Source organism: Grus americana, chromosome 12, assembly GCF_028858705.1.
Source record: "Grus americana isolate bGruAme1 chromosome 12, bGruAme1.mat, whole genome shotgun sequence".
Lineage (NCBI taxonomy): Eukaryota > Metazoa > Chordata > Aves > Gruiformes > Gruidae > Grus > Grus americana.
Window position 1 is genome coordinate 16,980,178 of NC_072863.1, and position 23,280 is coordinate 17,003,457.

General features: G+C 41.7%; 1 protein-coding gene across 3 annotated transcripts; it reads right to left on the reverse strand.

Annotated features, from left to right (window-relative positions):
• Positions 1-570: 570 nt before the first annotated feature.
• Positions 571-17,556, reverse strand: LAMP2 (lysosomal associated membrane protein 2). 3 transcript variants are annotated; one of them, XM_054839309.1, is made up of 9 exons: positions 17,385-17,556; positions 16,150-16,268; positions 15,423-15,636; positions 14,639-14,800; positions 13,643-13,860; positions 12,991-13,110; positions 12,639-12,717; positions 11,660-11,827; positions 571-3,037 (listed from the first exon to the last, which is right to left on the reverse strand). In XM_054839309.1, exons 1-9 carry the CDS (start codon positions 17,524-17,526, stop codon positions 2,895-2,897), a joined length of 1,365 nt encoding a protein of 454 aa, XP_054695284.1. In that variant the 5' UTR covers positions 17,527-17,556; the 3' UTR covers positions 571-2,894. The 3 variants fall into 3 exon arrangements, with proteins under 3 accessions (XP_054695284.1, XP_054695287.1, XP_054695286.1); XM_054839312.1 differs by lacking the exon at positions 571-3,037 and adding an exon at positions 3,090-6,697; XM_054839311.1 differs by lacking the exon at positions 571-3,037 and adding an exon at positions 7,975-10,413 and having other exon boundaries at positions 17,385-17,526.
• Positions 17,557-23,280: the final 5,724 nt, after the last annotated feature.

A 23,280-nucleotide genomic window follows, 5' to 3' on the forward strand; every position in this document is an offset into this window, starting at 1 on the left:
GAGGTAGTTTAGGAACTAGCTTTGCTCAGATGTGGTTATTCATATGACACTGATAGAGCTAGGGCAACACAACCATTCCGCCGGCACAACTTATCTGAAAGGGCTTGTTCTGATCAACAGAAACCGGCTTCTGCCAAGGAAGATGCTGCCATGGTAGCGGCTCTTCCTTTGACATCAGATATAAGTTAAATAAGTTAAATCCACTAACCTTTCCCTGCCTGCCAATTGCTTTAGCTCTTTTAAAAATATTGTATTTCTGTAGGATCCGGAAAGAAAACCAAACCCTTCATGGTTCAGGCCATGAAATTAATAGCTCTCCTGCTAGCAACAGGACAAAACTTTATTTATATCTATTCCCTACCTGCCTGTTGGAAGGATTCATGAAGCAGCTGGTCCTTTAGCAGATGCTGGACCCATGCTTTGATCCAATCAACAAAGAAAGATCCACTAATTGGGATGTAAATGTGTGAACAGCTTAGAAGCGAAAGGTTCCCAGATCCAGGCACGTTACAATCCCGTTGGAATAGCTCTCAGAAATGGCATGCGTCTTTATTTACACCAAAACAAAGCTTTATAAACACCGTAGTTAACTTTATTATCCATACACATACTCTGCTTTCAGCATATTTGTACAGTCATTTCAAGCTTTGGAGAATTGTATACACCACTCTTCATGCTACAACAACCTTAAAGTGCTGGCTCAATTTTTGACTTCTATTGAAGCCCAAAATAATACTTTATATGTATAAAATATATACATAAGTGCATCTAGGAAATTGCCACATTTTACTAAAATAACCTAGCAAAAGTGATGCAAAATACTTTGATCTGCATTCTGAGCATGAAACCATAGATGGAATCCATCTGCTGGCAGCAGAGAAGCAACACACTCCGACAAGCAGGTGTTACTCAGAAATTGCCAGACTCAAAATAATTCACCATTTTATCACTCTGGCAGGGAAATCAAGTATTGCGAGAGCAAAGGTACAACGCCAAAGACCAAGACAACCAAAACCAAAGCACACGGTCCAACTCAGCAGCATTAAATTACACTCCTAAAAAAAGGTGACTTGGTTCAAGAGCCCATTTGCGGTACAAAAATCAGTTTTGTCAGATTCAGGTAAAGCTTATCTTTGGTCACGGTGAGGACAAGAATAATTGGATGTACAGGTATTTCTCAAACATCAAAACTAACTCTTTAGAAATCTCCCTTCCCTGAATATATAGCTATTTAGAGTTACTTAAACATCTCTGTTGACCGTCCCTTTTGTGCACGTGAATTACTGAAGGTGCTTTCCCTACAACACAGATACAGGCTCAATGCACAAAGAGATTAAATATTAAAGAAGCTTTAGTAAACACTTGCTGCAGAGGACAGAAACTCTGTGTGTTGTCATTAGCTCTCTGCAGACCTGGCAGCTCTTGAGCTGTCCCACAGTCGGAAATCAGGGTTCACTAGCTGCTGAAGGCTTTTACCAGGATGGACCAAAGAGGTTGAAAGAGCAAGAGGCTGCTTTGATCCTATCGACATGATGGGAATGAAGCAGAACACAACCACCACTGACTAGCTTCCATTCCAGTACAGTTTAGATACAGAATGTAGAATTGCAAAAGGTATGGCACTAATCACAAAGAAAGCATCTTCGAAGAAGTCAGATGCTCTTAGTCCTTTGGAAGTCACTTTCGTCACTTATATATGTATTAGTTTCTGCTTTGTGATTAGCATTCCTCATACCAGAGATGTTGTGCTCTTACACTATTCAACTGTGGTTTGAGAGAGTAATAATTAGGAGGTTAAAAGCAGATTAATCCTATCGAAACAGACTGGGTTTATATCTTCACTTGCATGCCTAGATCACAGCTTTTCAGCGATCCCCTGTTAACCCACGAAAGCTGACCAAAGGAACTGCAGGAATCTCTGGTTTTAGTCAGTCTTTGAGACCACTCAAAATACTCTCGAGCCTCACACGGACCAGCGCTGAAACGCTGCATAGTTTCTTTTATGTGCATGGAATCAAAGCTGAGACAAACTGCAGCCACCGAAATTCCAGCTTCCTGCCCTCATTTCGCAATTGAGCTCAGAACAAAAGAGAAAACACAGTCAAGCGAAATAGCACAGGACACGTTTCCTTCAGCAGACTGTTGGCTTTTCTGAGTAGTGAAAGTTCTCCAGGACTGAGCCTTATCTTAGTGAACAAAGACATTAAAGGCATCATGCTAGTGCAAAGCTATTTAACATACATCAGCAGTCAACTTCTCCATACTGATGTTAAACAAATTAATTTACTAGAAGAATCAGATGTTCTTCTCATATGATGTTAGTTTATTAGTGAGATCAGGTACGACCTTTACATTCAGAAGGAATAGGAAATTCAGGCTGATTCACAAGAATGAGCTGCTAATGAAAAAAGACAACAGCCATAGGCCGAGTTCCCAACAGAAGTCTGTTACAAGCTTGGTATTCATTTTCCCATAGCATGTACAGTCCCTTCCTACATAGCATTCACACCTTCAATTATGGTTTTAGCTTTAGCATTATCTGAGATATAAGCTGAACTCAACTAGAAATTTTCTTGTATAAAAAGATTAAACAACAGAAATAAAGTTTTGTAGATGTTTTCTTCACTCAATCACATTTTTCATGTGGACACACATCAACCCTACTCAATTCTATGGTCCTCAGAACACTTACTTTCTCCAAAATCATACAGTAGCTTCAAGTATTTCTGCAACTCATCTTCAGAGTCATGGCACGTTATTCTGTCGTGGTTTGGGTTTTTTTTTAAATAAAGAAACTAGGAATTCATTTGTTTTTCTTCTTTTTAAAGGGGCAGATCAGGGAGTTTGGGAAAAGGAGGAGCAGGGAAGGTGGCAACCGAGAGGGAATTAAGAGATTATACAGACTGATAGCCAGTACGACTTTTTCTTCTTCCAATGATATAAGATATAAAGACAAGAATGATAAGGAAGCCAAGTGCCATGCCCACTGCGATGGGAATAAGAAAGTTCAGGTCAGAATCAGCAAAGCATTCTTCGGCTGCAGAAAGAAGAAAAACAAAAAAAAAGCAAGGGAGAATAAATTAGTAAAGGAAATCAAGCATTAGAAACCAAAGAAAGCAAGGAGCAAACAGACATTTTTGAGAACTTACACTGTATTAGATACAATAATACATCTAAAGTAAAATCAGTATTGAGTAAAGAATCGATAGATTGATTTCTTTAAATCTGTATACTTAATTTCTTTAAACATATATACTACACACATCATTTGTACTGGTAATATACTTCTTCCAATTTGTACATCTAATTTCATCTTCCTCTAGCGAACAGTCCCCTCTGATTAGAAACATGAGGACAAACCAGCAGTCAGAGCACACATTAGCTGATCACACATCAGAGTTAACAGCAATAGAGCAACAAAAAAAAGACAGGCGGGGATATTACTGCCTTGGCCAAGTGATTTTGCAAACCCTCGAGTTACCAGCACTTCTCTAGGTTCTAGACATGAAGAGAAATAACAGACTGCAAACCAAGTAACACAGTAGAAATGGACTGAAAACTGCAGGGGACAGCCGAGATACATACACTGTAAGCACTGAATGGAAAAAACTGACAGACTCTCTCTTTGGGTGGGTAACTTTATTTTCAATCCAAATACAAGGAAAGGATTATCAGTTTCAGCTGAGAACCTAACCAAAATCAACATAGGAGAAAAAAAAAAGAGACAGCTGTAATGCTACAGTGGTTTTTAATAGACAGGTTGCAAAATATGCGATGGACTTGCCGATACAAACACTGATGCAAGGGTTAGCAAACAAGACTGGGAACTGATTTCAGACTCAGCGATACACCTTGGACGTGGAGGCAGGGCTTGGCATTCTTCCCGTTTGTAAGGAGAGCAGAGCTCCACCTGCGCGGTGCCAAGATGTTTTGAAGATACGATACAGCGTCTGTGTACCCTGCAACACCGTGAAGGTGCTTGACTTACATGCTTTTAATAAAGCAGAGCTCCTTATAAAACCTTTTTGCTTGCATTTATATTAGAGCAGAGTGTCACGCACACATTCCATGCTTTATCCAAAGTTAGCTATTGTTTTCAGTGAATATTTAAACCATTTGAGCCTCTAACTGGATCAGCCTTAGTTATGGAACATTTACTGTCTCGTTTAGCTCACTACAGTCCAGTACACACTTGCCACTACCCCTTCACGAAAGGCTATACAAAACCTTTGGCTAAGAGAAAGAAAACAGCACCTGAAAATACTAAACTTGGACAATCTGAAGGCACCTACTGCCAAGCAGAGCAACACTTAAAAGGGAAAAAAAGAGGAAAGGAAATACGTACCTTATACAGTGAGCTATTTAAAAATATTCTGACTACTGAGAAAGCATTTAAGCATCTTAAAAAGAGAACTGCATTTGATGTTTAGTCATCTTTGTTCACTGAAGATCGACATACACAATTTAATTACTACATGTTGGATAACAGGCCATTAATACTAAACATGAATGAATTTGCTAAGGACAAAAGGTGCCCAACAGGCAGCAACAGAAATTCCCTTTCTCTTTTCTTTAAGGGAAGGAGATCACTGCAATACACATCACACCACAGAACTGTTACAAGGAATTCCCAGGCAAAAAAAAGGGTTTAAAGTTTCATACCAGGAATATCCCATCCTTTACCTCTCTCCAGTTTGCCACTTCTGTTGGCATGCATCCATCCATGTATTGTCACTGTACAATGGATAGAAGCTTCGGAGAAGTGTCTTCAAATGCAGAACCTGGTACCTGCATACCACCACAAGCAGACTCCACATTCAGCCCAGGAGAAATAGCTTTTTTGACATATTTGGTTGAATGTGACTCCATTCAAAATAATCAGTAATTTTGGCCCCCAAAATTTTTAGCCCCAGGAAGGGGCTATCTTTCCTTTTAATTCCAATCATGAGATGCCCAAAATTTTGTGTTTTTATTGGTATATGCTATACAATAGAGAACACTGTGGTAAATTTAAAAATGAAAAAAAAAAGTGTTCATTGGCAGGAAAAGCTTCTTTTGAGGACTACTAGCATGGCACCTTTAAGTTAAAAGATCAGAAATCTTGGTACCTTAGAGCAAAATTTTAATATTTAGTAAACTGCATATAAGGCACAGTCAAAAGCAATCAAAACAAACCACAGTCTATCATAGATTATTGTTTTAAGTTTGCATGGCAAGGTTTTGGTAGCCGGGGGGCTGCAGGGGTGGCTTCTGGGAGAAGCTTCCCCCATGTCCAACAGCCAGCTCCAAGATGGACCCGCTGCTGGCCAAGGCTGAGCCCATCAGCGATGGTGGTAGTGCCTCTGCGATAACGTATTTAACCTGTGCAACACCAGGAGCAATTGCAGCCAGAGAGAGGAGTGAGAAGATGTGAGAGGAACAACTCTGCAGACACCAAGGGCAGTGCAGAAGGAGGGGGAGGAGGTGCTCCAGGCGCCGGAGCAGAGATCCCCCTGCAGCCCGTGGTGAAGACCATGGTGAGGCAGGCTGTCCCCCTGCAGCCCATGGAGGAAGGATGATGGGGAGCAGAGATTCCAGCTGCAGCCTCTGGAGGACCCCACACCAGAGCAGGTGGAGGCACCTGAAGGAGGCTGTGACCCTGTGGGAAGCCCACACTGGAGCAGGCTCCTGGCAGGACCTGTGGCCCCGTGGGGGACCCGCGCTGGAGCAGTCTGCTCCTGAAGGTCTGCACCCCATGGGAGGGACCCACGCTGGAGCAGCTGGTGAAGAACTGCAGCCTGGGGGAAGGACTCATGGTGGAGAAGTTCATGGAGGACTGTCTCCTGTGGGAGGGACCCCACACTGGAGCAGGGGCAGAGTGTGAGGAGAGAGGAGCAGCAGAGACAACATGTGATGAACTGAGCACAACCCCCATTCCCTGACCCCCTGTGCTGCTCAGGGTGAGGAGGTAGAGTCATGGGGAGTGAAGTGGAGCCTGGGAAGAAGGGAGGGGTGGGGTGTTTAAAGATTTGGTTTTATTTCTCATTATCCTACTCTGATTTGGATTGGTAATAAATTAATTTTCCCAAGTTGAGCCTGTTTTGCCCCTGACAGTAATTGCTGGGTGATCTCCCTGTCCTTATGTCCACCCATGAGCCTTTTGTTATATTTCCTCTCTCCTGCCCAGCTGAGGAGGGCAGTGACAGAGCAGCTTTGGGGGGCACCTGGCCTCCAGCCAGGGTTAACCCACCACAATTATACACATTAATATTCAACATCCACAAGCACACACAAGTTAAATGCTGTTTCCACAGAACAGAACTATTTTTATTCACATAATGCCACTGCACGTCTTTAATATTCTCAAATTAAAAGTGTCATATTTTGGAAGAATTGAAATTAATTCATCATTCGATTATGAACCAGAACATATTCTAAGTTGTTAAGTTCAAACAAACCATGACAATACATTCTGCATCATTTCTGAACCAGGTTTGTTTTTAACAAACCATTTGCCTGACTCAGCAAAATGTCTTTTGAGTTCAGATTTTTTTTTCTTTTTAATAAAGTTAAACTTTCACATTTTAAAACTACTCATATCCAGTATTACAGCATTTCTTGTAACCAACAAAGCCAGCAAGTACTAGGACAACTAATTCTCCCAAAGCTGTTCCTACTGCTACAATGAAGTTGTCCGCCTCTGGGCTACCACCTTCAGCTAAACAGAAAAAGGGCAAGTCTGAAAGACACATGCGTTTAAATAGAAGTATTTAACACTATAACCTCCCTCTCACTATTTAAAACAGTTATGCCTTTCCCCAACAGGACATCAGACAGTCATCCACAAACCCCTGACCTCCTCCCCAAAATACAATAGCACCAGTTCCCCTTACATCATAGCTAACAGACTCATAATTCCATGATGTACTTTCTCCAAAAGCATGTATTTGCATACTACTGTAGATTTATCATTACTGTACACCACAAAGTCCCATCTTCCAGTGTCTAGATACTCACTGCAAGTCTCCAGGAGAGACAACAATACTGGAGATAGAATTACAGTGAAAATAGTAATGCTTTGACAAAAAAAAGTGTCTTTACACTTATTGCAGGACAGCAGTTAACTCCAGCTTGCTGGAGTTTTGTTACCGACTCTTTCAGACTGACTTGTACTGATAAGTTGACAGAAGTCTGATGCCTGCAGTCCCTCTATATTTAAATTCACTCTGATTGATTTACATCCTTAGGAACCCCACTGTTAAGCTCTTTAACAAGATCCTATTAAAATACTTGGGTTTTTCTTCACATTAAAAAAGCTTCAGCCAACTTTAGCTTACACTTCAGCAAGGTGCTACCATTATTTTACCTTTGTGTAGCAGATAAAGCAGCTTTAACATAATGATTATATAAATGGTGCAGCCTAGAATCAAGAAGGGGTATGGGATTAGACCAGACTTTTTCTTTTTGTCATATGACTATGGAGTTCAAAAGACAGACCAGAAAGAGGTATCGTAAAGGGAAGACTAGTGTTTCTCACTAAAAAAAAAGTATGTAGTAGTACTGTTACCAGAAGAACTGGCAGCACAGACAGGACCAACACAGCTTCTACCTCAGAGGATGACGCTACTACTCAGTTCCCAGAAGTCGCCCTAATGCCTTCCCCCTTTTGCTGAACGTGGAGACCAATTTCATTTTCCAGGACAACTGCAAGAAGGAACTGTTCAAAGCTGTACACCAATTTAAGATGGCCAGCAAAATCAATCATAAAAACATCTTGTCTGGATGGAGCTACAATCGACAAAAAAGTTTACAAGCAAATTTCTAACAATGAACCAGATGTAGTGTCTCAATTAGTTCCCAAGCTGTCTTCTGCTAGCAAATTGTACCCAAGCACACTTCAGAATGTGCTGCAAAACAAAGCATTAAACCCAGGTAACAGAGGACTCTGAGGAGCACCTTCACCAGCTATATAACAGAATCTCAGATATAGACTGATTGAAGTTGACCTTACTCATTCAGTTTATTTTCTTAAAAAAAAAAAAAAAGACAGTACAAGATGTCTGTTTTCAAATCAGTTTAAAAAATGTGAACAAGTTTCCTTAAGAAATAGAACAATCTTTATTATTTAGAGCACATGTTGAACAGGTTGACAGTTCCCTACTGAGCAATACATACAGGAAAACTAGTGGTTTTATAACAACAGGCAGCCGGGTGAAACTTAGATGTATTTTGAACCAGTTATCTGCACATCAGTCTAGGAGTACTTTAATCTCTGAGCCAATATATTTGCAAATGAAGATTAACTGCAGGTTTTTGCAAAGATACTTCTAGTATTGTTGAATTTTGGGAGTGCTTTGCACTAATGTTCTGTGCTGTCACCTGGATATCGTGCACAGTTCTAAAATTTGCATGGTCAGATGAATAGAATGTGGTAACTACTCCTTAACAGAAATGCATGTGTAACTGGTGCCGCTGAACATCAGTCACAAAAATGCTAAAAATCTGTATGAACTTCTGCACTTGAGGATATATTAATATGAAAGTTATAAGATCCACTTTTTGTAATTAAAATGGAAAGTCTTGAAGCCTGTTTCAGCATTAAACTTATAGTAGTTCCCCACTTTCATTAAAATGAATTTCAGTAACTGATGCAAAATTCAAGCTGTAGACTACAAGCTATAGTAAGCATTATCCACCCATACTTGCTTCCTTAGCTAGTGTCAAGAGTAAACCATTTAAAAAAAAAAGATTACTGAAAGAAATGTATTTTATGATTTGTATACAAACATGCCACAGACATCTCTACAACCCTAGAAAACACTAATAAAACACTAAACCAGCTTTGATGCAGGCTAAACTCATTCTAAAGGGGGAGACAACGTTATGTTCATTAAATAACTAGGTTTAGGCAGCTCATGTTATGACATATGCAAAAAAGCCACACCTATCTAAAAGTCTAAAAGACTTTTTTTTTCCCATGCAGTAAAAGCTATGTATTACAGCACAAGGAGGCCAGAGAACAGTTATGCAGCAAGGGTTAGTCTCTACAGAGCTGCAGTTTAAGAACAGTCCAGTTGCACTGCATTTTTTAAGCTAGTTATCCTTTCCATACAGCAAGGAAAAACAGGTGTTGTGGGTCCATCTCAGACTCATTTGGCTTTTGCATCCTTAACATTAATAAATGTTACACAGCAAACAATCAAACACAAAGTACATTAAACATTCAGAATGCCAATGGCGGGCAGTTATAATGTGAATTTTGATTGGCAGAGAACCGTTCAAGATTTAAAGACAGCTCAAGCTGCAATAACAGATACTGGCTCATTAAATGAAAGCATCTTTAAACAATGGTCATTCAAAGCAACAAGACAGACCAGTTCTGTGCAGAGTATGATATAAAGTTAAGTGCACTTTAAAGTTCCAGAATATTTAGAAAGGTTATTCCCTTTAAACCGATGCTAGCAAAAAAGCTTGCATTAATTTAGCAGAACTCTGCCTTAGTTGAGTATTTTAGATGATTGCCAAGGTATAACAAGTGATGAAGAATTCCGTGCCTAACAGTATTTTATTTATTTATTTTTTTTTAAGCATTTGGAGATAGCACTGAAGTCTTCCTATACCCACCATTTGGCAAGTATAGGTTACCCATTTTGTTTGTACAGCCAGGGTATAAGAATGATTCCTGAAACTACACCAAGGCAGGAGTAAACTACTCAAATTCTGTCAAAGCTAAGTAAGTTACTGCTGCCACTTCAAAAGATCACTTGATCACCAGCCTGAAGTTCAATTCGATGAAAAACAAAGTTGTTACTGGGCATTGTACAATCCTTGTTAAATACTACACAAGTCAACATAGTGACTAATGCTGCCAGCTTAACCCACAATTATGACAACAACTAAGGAACACAGAGGAGAGAAGCAAGTACAAATTCTATGCTATTCTGGGAGTTGCCCAACGCACATCAGTTTAGAATGTGTTCTTGTTTCAGGCTACAATTTGTGAAAAGCAGAAAAATCCTAAACACTTCAGGGTTTTTGCAAGATAAAATCCTTAGCCTAGCAACTCATCCAATATTTGACATCTTCAAAACAGCTATGAAACCCACGTCGTCGTCTTAGCACAGGAAAGCTAAAAATGTAGTTCTGCTTCATTTGAGATAAACATTCTCTCTTTGTTTCTCAACTCCAATTAGCTGTGGTTAGTAATTACTCCTAAGTTTTGGGTCTTTTTTGGACTTCAGAACTTGCACTTGCTTTGTTTAGAGTGAAATCGGAACAGGAATCACATTTAGATTCACAAAGTTTGATATCCAGCATAGCTTTTTCTTCTGCCAATTATGTAAGCAACCACTATAATGGCAATCAAGCCAGCAAGTGCAGCACCAACTACAATTGGGATTAGAATGCTGTCATCATCCAGCGAACACTCCTGGGCTGTAGGTGAGAAAAAGGTTGCAACAAGGAATAAATAAAGACAGAATGCTTGCCAAGTGTGGTATTAAAAAAAAAAATCTGTTTTCCTTAGCATGAAGGTGTTCAAAAATCAAGTATTACTACATCTTTACACTAAGAGAAAAAGAACTGCAGAAGTCTCATGGGTACATCTAGCACATGTTAAGCATTATAATCACTTGGAACATTTGATAAACTCCAGTACGCTAACAGAAGTGCCCTGGTGTACCAGTTTTCATGTGCACAAGATCTGTACTAGACAAGGAAGTAGCCATTCTTCTGCTTTTAAGACAGAATCAGGCTTATCTAGTTCACACTTAAGGCAAGTGTGGTGTTTTTAGTCATTAAGAGTAAAGCGACCTAGACTTGGTATCAAGAGCCTATCCAGAATGGAGACATGTTACAGAGAGATGAAGTAACTGTAATTAGGAGGAGGAAGCTAGCTGCAACAAATGGCAGAGTGAAATGGGACCTTAACTCTTTAGAATGTTATTATGATACACACTGTTTACCCTGCATACATTTGGGGAGTTAACTTACCTCTGCCTAAAAAAGATTCAAAAATCTGCACCCAATCTATTCGTCTACAGATTAGTCTAGTCTAATAAGACTATGCTGCAAGCATTACCAATAAGTACAAAGACCAGGTTACAGTAAAGATTAAGAAAAAGGTCATGTAAGCCATTCCAGTTTTCCCCAGACAAGACCAGGATAATGCAGCAAACAGACATTTTAGAATCTTTCTTTAGTTCTAGATATTCAAGATTGCTTCTGAAAGAAGCTCTGTCAAATCGTTTTTTCCCCTCAACACTCCTATTCCTCAGACTGAGAGGTAAAAATAAATGAAACACTTATCAGCATTACCAAAGTCCACTTCTGCTAAAGTTTTGTCCCCATTTTCTTATATAGTCGAGCTACAAAAAGCTGTATGTCAAGATGTCAGATAACTTATAAGCATTGTCTTGCAGAATAGGGTAAGTCCCTCTTCAGTATCTTCAGCTCCTTCAAGTTTTATGAAGGAGAACCAACACACCTAGCAGACTTTTAAAGTGAAAACAAAGCTTTCTTTGAACTTGAATGTCAGTCTCAGAACTTTTCTTCATTCCATGTGTTAAAAAAAAGGAACAAGGGCTTCAAAAACAAAGAGCTAGTGCCCAATGCTGGTGCTTTTTAGCAAGTCAGAATTCTGCAAGCATTGCAAGAATTAACAAAACAAAGGAACTCTTACCTGTAGAAAACTTATCTGCCTTCACAAGGAATGGCTGAATCCATAGATTAAAAGTATGTATTTGAAGATTTTCATTAATCTCAAGAGTTTGCTCTTTTCGGCACATATAAGAACTACCAAGGAAAGCATCCCACTGGCTGAAATTGCTGTTATCTGCACTTGAAATGACTAAACAAAGGGGAGGAAAAAAAAAAAAAAGGAAATTTGCATGCCTACTTAAAGTGCAAGAGAGTTGCCAATAATAACAATAATAATAATACTAAGGAGCTGAATCCAGAGCAGCCAACTTCTCAACACTGACTGCTCTGAGAAACAAAGTAGTGTGAAGTGTGATGAATCTGCTTAACTGAAAGAAGTCAGGCACTGAAGTTATTACAGTACTTAGCAGTAACTTATCCTCTATATAGACATGACCTGAGGCTTTCCTTGTACCTCCACTCATCCCAACACTGCAGATTTGTGAGCATTTTAGCTTTAGTGCCCTTTTAACTGCAGTAGTCATGACAAGCAACTTTAAAAACAACAACATACTTTTGAGTCAGAAAAAAGTATGCTTGAGTTTTTGAAGGACCGGTCTCTTTTCCCAGGGAGAGTTAAGTAGAAGAGGTTGGAAGATACAGCAGCATCTTCAATTAAAGATGACAACAGCTGGTTTAGGAAAACCAAAAACCTTCAGAGTTGGTACAACTGTATTTGACACCACAAAAAAATGTGTTACTGAAAACAGTTATAAAGAAGCCCTCTTAATTTATATATGTTTATCACAAAGAGACTCCATTAGCTGAAGTTTCAGGAAAAGAGAATGATCCCACACTGCTGTAAAAGGAACTCTCACAGCCATTTCTGCTTATTACTTTTGTTCTTAACAACTTAAAGAAAATAAGTAAGCATGAACAGCTTTAAAAAAAGTCAGAAGTAATTGACAAACAGACATTGAATAAAAGCCTACACATGCTTTAAGGCAGAGGCTATTTCTTACCAGAACCATTCAGACGGTTGAGCAGTGTAACATTCACCTCTTTCAGATAAAATTTTTGTACACTTGCACTGGCATTTTTCTGTTAAAGAAGCAAGAACCAACCGTCAATGTGCAATTCTGCATCTTTAACTTCAACAACACATGCTTTACAAAGGCTTTGTAACACATTTACCACAGTCTTACATTTTCTACAACTTTAACCCAACTCCTCACTTGTCCTGAGGCAGTCAGCTAGCCAGTTCCACTTCCTATATGAGAACAGCCTACCACCAGCAAGTGACAGAAGGATTTTACTATGAATGATCATCATGCAATGCTGGAAACTTAGTTTAAAATAGAAGAGGTTACTTACAACAACAAATGTAAAACCAATCAATGTGCTATTTCGATCATTCAATTTCAGAGTAGCTGTCGTATTACCACATGTACCATCTGCGCTAGTTGTCTTTGGATTGATGTTGATCAGAAGAGGCTGAAATACAGACATACCACGTCAAGGACATTTGGCTGCCGTGAGGAATACATTGTTTCAGTCAGTAGCAGTCTCAGGCTAGAAGAGCTTGTCATTAAGATGACAGCAAGAAGATTGAGCCTGGCTACTACCAAACTAAGGCTACTTGAGTTAGGTTTACACACTGGTAATACTGAAGCAAACAAGTTGCCCAGTGAAGTCTTAATTTTGTTGACCTAATGCAACAGGTTAGCTTTGGCTCCCTCTGTGGGGAAAGAGTATCTGCAAGGACCACAGCTTTAAAAGCTAAGAAAGTTCCAGGCTTTTAATGATGTTAGAGGTACTCCCAGTAATGAGTCACACCGAATCCATGTAAGGGTTTGAAGCTAGGTATTAGGCCACACATCTATTCCCTTGTCAGAGTGGTGCTATGTACAATACTTAGGAGCAGTTCTGTACATCCACCAGTTTACAAAGCAAATACCCTGCACTCACATTTCATACCAAATAACTACAGCAACCTTTCTACTCTTCTAAAATAAAGGATAAGCACCTTGTCTTGGGAAACGTTCAGCTGCAGCCCCACAGTAGCCAGGAGACAAGTTTTATTTCCACTTTTAAGAGAATAGTTTCCTGTGTCTGGATTCTCCACAGGTTTGGGAGCAGTGGTTGGAGCAGGTGATAAAGTGGTGGTAGATGCAGTAGTTACATTAGCAATAGTAGGTGGAACAGTAGGTGCAGAAGTAGGCATGTCAGCATGACATCTGGACTCTGAAAAGAGATTTTAACCACCATTTCAGCGCTGAAATTTTATTTAAGTCTTGTGACTCAGAGGTCAGTTCAATACAGATATCAATTTCTCTGTTGAGATCCAGGCTCATTGGGAGTCTGCTAACCAGCAACTCAGAAGTCTCAAACCCAGCATTATGGCACAGCATTCCAAACAATTTACAGCCACCATTTATTCTCAGAAATTCTGTAATGCCCACAGTTTTAAATCCACGTAGCATATGCAGTATTACTTATCTCCAGTGAAATACATGGACAAAGACAGCTAAGTGATTATAGAAGCGTGGTATGTATTTGCTGTAGACAAAGTAAGCAATCCTATGAAGCTGTATGTAGCAGGATGATGTGCTCATCTCTTGAGTAGTTGAGCTATGAGATGAGACAACAGGTTTTAGACTATTTAAATGAAAAAGTAGAGGCTACCACTGAAAATGGAAGGCAGTCAGCTAAAAACATTCAAGCTCAAGTGATCTAGTCAGCCACAGTAGTTTCGAAGTGCTTATTTTTAATACCCCAATAACTGGAATACACACTTTATTAGACTACCACCTTGGCATGGGAACAGTCAATATTACTATATACTACTAAATCTGTTCCACTAACCTATTTTTCCAGGAACAACGGAAGAAGTACTAAAGGATATTTACATGAATATTATTCAACATAGCACATGTTAGAACCAGCGATTTTTTATTATGGGACTTTGCTCCCTGCACTAACATGCAATACAAAAAAGCTCATTCACAATTGAGATGCTCACCTTTTTTACCAATCGTGCCATTCTGAACAAAAGCCTGCACAGTAACATTCCAGAAAACCTGTGTTACATTTTCTGCTTCAAAAAAGTCAGTATTATGACACACGAAGACATTATTCAGTTGAACTGGATGCATAGTATCCTTTACAACAACAGTAATTGGTCCTACAAATAAGCACAAATATTTTAATGCCTTATGAACTACAAGAACATTTATAGGTAGTATTATGCTTTATATAATTCCATAAGAGATAAATTCAAGTTTAGCAATCCTAACCTCTCTTGAATGTTTTACCTTTGTGCCCCAACCTAAAGAGCCAAGTAATGCACAGAAGTAACCAAGCTTCCAGAACTACACAAGCCATTAGAAGGGTAAACCTTTTTACTTAATTTTTTCTTTAAGGAAGAATAATCCTATTATTAGTAGGTATTAGTACACAAAAGCCTAACACTGTAGCGCTTTGCTAGGTGGAAGGTCAAGTAGTGCACACTAAAATGAATCTTCTATATGCCTGTTGCCTACTAGCAGCACCTCACTGATCAAGGCTCTTCAGACAGTGAATCTTCTCCTTCCATTCCACACAAAGGAATGATACAAACATGAAGCTAACTTATTCTTAACCCAGTAGGCAGGTATGATGAACAGTAGTTAGGCACTATATGGCACAGAAATTAGATGCATCATTAGTCCTTCTAACTTTGAAAAAGCCAACCAACGTCAGGTACATGAGATCTGACACTTGTGGCCCAGACTGTCTTGTAAGTAGGGTTCTGCACTGAACTTTACCTTTTCTTTTAGCATCAGGAAATACAGTGGTATCATTGGTGTTGTAGGTAAATGTGATAAAGTCCCCCTGGTAAGTTTCATTGGTTTTTGTAAAGTTAACGCTCCAAGAGTGACCTTCTCCAAACTGCACTGCCAGAAGTGCAGCTTGTGTGTCATTGCCACAGACGCTTCCATTGTGTGTCACATCGGATGACAAATTCAAGGTTGCATTTTTCTAGAAGAAAAGGGTAATTTTCAATGTTTTCACAGATAGCAGTTCTTCCCCGTGACAGCATTATAAACCTGCTGGAGTTGGATAGAACCTTGTACAAGATTAGCAAGATTCTTTTAGGTTATTCTATAAAATTATGAAAAAGGGTCCCTGATATCTGACTAAGAAAGGAGCTATGTGGGATTCAAGTACAAATCTAACTTGGCTGTAGATCTGGACCATGCTGAATTGCAATTTACATTTACTATTTGGGCTAATAACATTACTACACTGATACACAAAACCCACCAAGTTCGACCGGTATGCCATTTAAGTAAGTACAATAGACCACTTTCAGTTATTTGTATTATTAATTGAAAATTTATGTTTTGTTTTAAAATAAATATTTAGGAATATTCTTAACTGCCTTTATAAAAAAAAGTTAAAAAACCCAAACATCCTAGGTAAAAGACTGTACTTAAATTTTTACCCAGGACAAAATACAGTTCTCAGCAAAAGTCACTTCCAAATACTTACATAATCACTACTGTTTGTTTCATATTTTATCAAGAATCTCATCATCCATTTTGCATACAGGCACGTAGCATTAGAAGCATCTTTTACATCTACTTCCACTGCACAGGATTGGAAAAAACCTATAAGATATGATTATTAACTATTAAGACATTGCTTTTACTTCATTTTCTAGAACTACTTAAGAGGACTGGTCAGTACAAAGTAGTCACTTATTTCAGGACTGGATTCAATTTGCCAGACACTGAAAGAGTAGCTAGAATTCTAAAGAGTATTAAAACTAGGAAACACACCATGAAGTTATCCAGGCTAGATAAAAATTTGGGAGAATGTTGTATAATCTATTTATCTGACAAAGACCAATAACGTAAATGAGCATGAGCTTTCTGATGATAAAGTGAGTGAACTGAAGTGCATGAACACAGTGCTTAAACAGTGTACTGCTTGTAGACCAGGGTCTTCCTACTATCTTATCTGTTTCATCAGTGCTATGACTCAAGTTGACCACCAAGAGATGAGACCCATCGTTGCCTTCATTGTGTTTCCATGATTTCTGGCTCAAAGGACATGGATGCTAAATTCCCTCTACATTTTCAGGGAACTTTTTACAGTTGTTGGGTTTTAACCCTGTGAATCTCAACAGGGGCGTTCCCTCACAGTCAGTTTTGACGTGCACTGTCGTGACCGCTGACCCCCACAGCCCTCAGCTGGCAGCTGGTGAGGAGGGCTGACAAGATCCACACATGCAGGTAGCCAACAGCCTAGAAGCGCCGCTCGGGTGGGCCAGCGGGCTGCTCTGGCCGACAGGCCCCCAAGTGAAACACAGGCCTTAGTCGCCCGCCTTGCACCCCAGCCTGGGAAAGGCCGCCGGGCCGGAACCGCGCTCCGACCCCCCCTCCCCCGCGACGCTCTCAGCCACCCCGCCCGGCGGCGGGTCCCGCTAGGCCCCCTCTGCCCTTCTGCAGGTGACAGCGCTGCGGGGAGGCAACCCGGCACCGCCTCCGCTCCGAGACCGAGTGCAGGGCCGCCCCGGGGAAGCCACCGCCGCCGCCGGGCTGAGGCGGCCCCGGGCCTGTGAGGCCTCGGCAGCCCCGCGCGCGCCCGACCGTTGCCCGACACAGCCTTACGTGCGCGACGCGGGGGGGGGGAAGGGGAAGCAGCACCTGCCTCTCCCTCCCCCCACGCCCGCAGGCCCGGCGCCCACCCGTGGGCCCAGGGATGGCCGCTGCCCCGCTCACCGGAGGTGCCGAGCAGCAGCAGGAAGAGGAGGCAGGGGGAGCAGCAGCGCAGCTCCATGCTCCCGGTAGCAGACGCAGAGACACCGCGAAGCAACGAGGGACGAGAGTGGAAAGCGAGCGGGCGCGATAAAAACCTCGCCATCGGTCATGTGAGGGGAGGGGCGGTGCCGCCCGCGCCCCGCCAATCGCCGCGCCGGGTCTCGATTCGATGGCTTGCGGACAGGATGTTTGGCGTGCGCCGCCTCGGGCGGGCGGCTCGGTGCGGGTCCGGCCCAGCCCAGCCTGCTCCGAGGGCCCAGCGGGGCCTGGCGGGGGGGCGGCACCGGGCGGAGGCCCCTGCTCTCGGCGGCCGCTCTGGGCCTCTGCAGAAGCGGGGTATTGGCGGCTTGCTTTGGCCCTCGGCGGCCACTGTGGGCCTCCGCAGAAGCGGGGTATCGGCGGCTTGCTTTGACCCTCGGCAACCTTTGCTGGTGCTTCTGTAGGTTGAGAAAGCTGAGAGGAGGTACGCATTCAAAGAGGTTTAACGTAGAGGCTTTCACTGCAAAAAAATAATTAAGATATTTTCCATGTGTACAATGTCCTCCCGTCCCTCCCGGCTGACACAACTGTCATCGTTGTCCATCCTCCCGTGTCACCCAGGGCTGACCAGAGATGGTCTCCGGCTCGCTGGGGCACTGTGCTCCAGAAATGGCCTCCGAAAAGGGGGGCGGCAGGAACTGGGGCGCTTCCACGTGTTTTCGATGATGCTGCAATGCAAAACATGAGGCAGAAAGAAAGTGTGAGAAAGCAGCTGCCTGGTGTAAATGAGGGAGAAAAGAGCCAGCGGAGTGGAGGGGGGGGAAGAGAGGAGTGGACGTGAAACCTGGTGGATTTGAGACTGGAAGGAGGTATAAAATGTGATGGATGTTGGATTGCAGCCTGGAGAGCATTAATTAGGGAAAAAGAAAATCCAGGCTGGCTTGGCAAAGAAAGGGGAGATGGGGAAGAAGAGCTTGAGGCTGGCAGACGGCGAGAAAAATGGCAGGCGGATGCTCAGCTGCCTGAGGAGACGGGAGCTCTCTGCTCAGCGAGGAAGGGCCCTCCTGGAATGACGTATTCCTGTTCCTGATGCCACAGGAGAACTGCAAATCGTATTTTGAATAATTGGGCACTAAGAGGCATGCCCGGTCATGAGGGAAGAAAATGAAAGATCTTGAAGAAGGCAAAACACATTGACCTGATACAGTGAGACAGTGGGAGTGTAGACAGTGTTGATAGGAAAGCAGTTACGAAGTCTTGCAGAAGTTGAAATAATGCGATTTGTGATAAAAATGTCAGCTAAGTACTCTCAATTGTATACTCGCAATACTATTTTTTTCCAAAGAGTGTCACAAAACCAAACCTGGCAAGTCAGGACCACCACTGAAACCCACACATCGTGCACGTGGGTGTTCCTCGCACAGCTGCTTGTGTGCTCAGACGCGTTCACTGCTTCTTTGCATTTCTTTTTGTGCTTAATAACTGCACCTAGAACTGACTTATCATGTGTATTACATACCTGCACGTGCATGGCTAAGCATCGTTGCATGTGAATATCACAATTCATGTCATTTCAAAACACTTAGAATATTTTTTTATTTAGCCTTTGGGCTTAATTTACTGAAAACTTATCTGTAGAAATAAACTTTATATTTAATAACTGAGCTAGCACTTGCTGTAGGCTATGGGGGAGCATCCAGTAGCAGCGGCACAGACAAAACCACGAATTCTAAAAGTGGCAAGTTTTTCATCTTTCTCAGCTCCACCACAGAATGGGGCATTTCAGAGCTGAGGGAGAGTCCTGCTGCTGGGGCTTTTGTGTTTCCTCAGGCTTCACTGGTTTGATGCAAAGTCCTGTTTTTAAAAAGTGATCTCTCAGGGACTTAGGAGCAATTACATTAAGAGGATTTGACTGTTAGGAGAGAAACATTGAATTAGGCTTTAATTAATTGGAGGAGGAGAAAATGTTTGGTATGTTCCAGGCAGTTTGTGTGGTGGAATGTCACCTTTTGTATCAGCTGGAACATTTACTTCAGGACATGTAGCTTTATGTATAAATAGTGGTTTGGTCAAACAACCCCTTGTTCAGAATGAAGAATCCTGAATTTTTTTGATTTCTTGCTTGTACATAGGAAATAGACTGTAGAACGACTAGATGTTCTGCAGACATGAAAGGAAGACTGGTTACCTTGTTTCTTTTATGCCAATTTAGTGAAGCTTGAAATGGAGTCAAATGGTAGCTACCATAGCAAAACCAAATTGGTTTCTATTTAATAACACAGAATAAAAGTAGCAACTAGTGTGGGATTAGAAGAACAGTATAGTTTATATAATTTTGCATAATGAAAAATATACTATTTTGCACCAGAAATTTCATAATTAATATCAGAACACAGATTATTCTCTCTTTGTTTGTACCTCCCTGTATCTCCATCCCTGCCACATAACTGCCTTCCACGGGCACTCTGTGGTATTACATCATTTTACTGTGATCTTAGCAGGTGCACTTTTTATTCAGAGGCTTACTTCTTGCTTGCTGTATCAGTCAAGATAAATGAGAAGTCAGTTCCTCCCTTGGATCTATGGAAAAACAATGTACAGGCTAATCCTGCTCTCAGTTAAGTCAATGCCAAACAGGCTATAGGAGTAGCTTAATAGAACAGTGAAGTCATATGAATTCAGAGACTGAGCTGGTGGTTTATTTTAATTGTCAGAGAATATCAGAGGAGAGACTGATGTGCCTGTGGTGTGTCTACGTCAAGGCTGACCCCAGTGACAATACAGGAAGCGACGAGGCAGCCACAAAGTCTGCCCATAGGGTTTCTGCCCTTGCGCAAAGTCCTTGGGGAGACCAAAGGATCAAATTCCACCTGCAGGGAGTTGCTACAGGCACCTCGCCTTGGCACCTTGGCGTATGGGATGAGGATTGCCCAGCAAAGCCCACATGCTCCAGCCATCTGAATGTGTTAAGAGGTTCTTAACGTGTCCTTGCATTAGCACAGTGATTGTCTCCTCCTGCCCAGCCAACTGACAGCAGCTTGGTTTTGGCACTGTTCTCCCTAAATAGAGAATTTTTGGGCAGTTCCCAAAGCCTATCTCCCATTTGTAGCACTGGAGGGAGCAAAATAAAACTTTGTTCCTCTCTCGTTTAACAAATCCTCAAGCTTCCCTTAGAAAAAAAACAAAAATAGTGGTTGGGGTCAGACGTCCGATTCCTCTGAAATTCCACGGAAAGCTGTTATATTCAGTCCTTGTAGGATTCAACCTCTAACAAATATCCACTGCATCTTATTTATCATGAGTAATTTCTTTGCTGATTGTGGCAGTCTTAAAAAATGGCAAAATTTATGTGATAGTCAGACTTCAGTAATGTGAGATCAAACTCCTATGATCAGCTATTTTCCTTTAATAACAGAGTGTGGATGCTTGTTACCATGATGCAGAGAAAATGCCTTACCCTTTTGCTTACTAGAGAGAAATGATTTTGCATTTGGCATCAATTTGGGAGCCACTGATGGATGGCAAGCTGATCCCAGATTTCTAAGACATTCCTTATGTTTATTCCTGGATGTGAAAATGAGGACTGTAATGTTTCTGTATGGCATTACGTTTTTACTATATCTTATACTTAGCCTGATGTCAGTAGTTTTAAGGAGGTATTGACATGTACTGAGCACAAATATGCAAAACCTTGTGATTTCTTTTTAAAGCTTTGGTTCATCAAGAAATATAAATTCATGCCTAATTTCAAATGTATAGGCTGCTCTGTGACTTTCATTCACATCATAATCTTGATGTCCAGCGTATGCTTAATCCTTTGTGAATCCTTTAGTGGTTTCAGCTGGTTAGATATTATATCTGTAATCAAACTTTTCTTAACCCTGGGAATCACAAAAATTGATCGATGTGTGTGGTCAGGAGCAAAGTGTCCAGTGTTTAATGAAGCACTGAGTAACTTAATGTTTCTGTCTGGTGCAGAGGAGTACAGCTTGTGATAAAAAGAAGAAAGAGATAATACCTAGGACATGTGGTAATCGCTACTTTATTCTAATGTATTTTTATTCATTCTTTTAGATGTCCCTTTAAACAACAGGGCATTTTCTGCATTTTTTCCAGGGACAAGATTACAGCAGAACCAACGATTCCTTTCCAGGAGGCAGAGAAAGGATTTGGTACCATTTCACGTGGGAGGAATGGAAAGAGGAAGAGATTAATGCTGGCCAGAGAGTTCACAGATTCACTTGGCAGAGGGGGGTGAACCACAGGGACCTTCCTGGGGCTGTGCCAACAACCGTGAGAGTTACAGCTATTCACCAGAGTTTTCCTTCTCACGCAGCCTCAGTTTGTAGCCTGGAGAACGAGGGTCTAATGTGATCCAGACATCATACTGAAGATGACCATGCTTTGTCCAGCACAGTGTGACATCCGCGTCTGCTAGCCTGCTCAGTGGTAGAAAATGGATGACGCCCAATAGCTCTGCTGTGCTAGCTTGGAAAAAATTGCTTATAAAACGTGCAAAAGCTGTGGTTCACTATTGCTCCGAGCAGATGGCAGTGTTTCTGAGCTGTTGGGTTTTGGGAGGAGGTGGTGGTAGGAAACCAAACCATTAAATACTGCTGCAGGAAACTGCTGAGTCAAGACTGGGGCAATCACGTGAAATGCCAAAAAAAGAAACCTCGGTGGGGAGGTGAAGAGATCAGAGAGCAGGTTGCAGCAGCTAGCTGCAAAACTTCCTGCAAAAGCACTCTGAAATCTTGTATTGTGGCACAGCTGGAAAAACACATTCGCAGCTTAGCTGGAAGAAGCAAAGGCACAGATGGTGGTATTTCGTCACAAGCCTGTTATACAAACATAACTCGTATATGCGCAACTTGGTTTAATCATCCGCTGGCTGCCCTGGGAGGTGAAAACCTGGCAGGAGCTGGGCGTTGACATGGGGCTGGTACAGCAGCTGCTCCTTTGCTGTCCCACCGGGGGCATCCTCGATGCCGTGGGATGCAGGGGGAGGTGGTGCCGTGGCGTTGGGTACCCTGTTGTGCTCAGAGGCATTTCCAGCTGCTGCTGGGTGCGATGTGTATGGGAGCACTCAGCAGCCAGGTTAACATGTGGCAGCTGATGAGATTTATGCAGCTTGTGAGTCACTGAACTACTTCTAGATGTAGATCTCTTTAATGTGAAAAGAACTTGTTTGACTGACAACTCCACATATTCTTTGGAGTAGTAACAGCAAAGTAGAAAAGCGTCAATACTCTCAATTCTGTGTTTTTATCGACATACATTGCTAACTTGCTGGAGATACATGTCAGCTTCAGAGCAGAAATTATTTTGTGAAAATGACTGGCTCTGCACACGAGGCACTTCCCACCTCCAACTCTTATGAAAGATGTGTTGACTGTAACTTTTTCTGAGAAATTTCAGCAGGAAATCTCACACTTCAGCAAGAAGTTATATTTAGAACACAGGGTTGGAAGGCAGACCACGTACTATACAGTCCTTTTCATATCTGGGTATTTTAGCTGCAGGACTTCAGTGCTACAGGGTCCCTTGTGGCCTAGACTAAGATTACATTCCTGTTACAGAGAGCACATCAGGGCAGATGATATATGTAATAATAATATATGTAACTAGTCTACAGTTTCCAGCTCTGACAGAGCTAGGAAACCAGGTCTGGCAAACCCTGAGCTAAAGATTGTTCACTGCATTGTCCCGAGCAGCAAAACTCTTGCGGGGAGTGATTGCTCTCAGGTTGTGTATCTGCTTGGTGCTTTTGGAGCTAGGATTTGAAGCAGCAGCCGCTGCCATAAGAATAAAAAGGAAGAAACTGAAGGGATACACAGACAGTACCGGTTCTGCAAGCGGCAGAATCGCAGCCCTATGG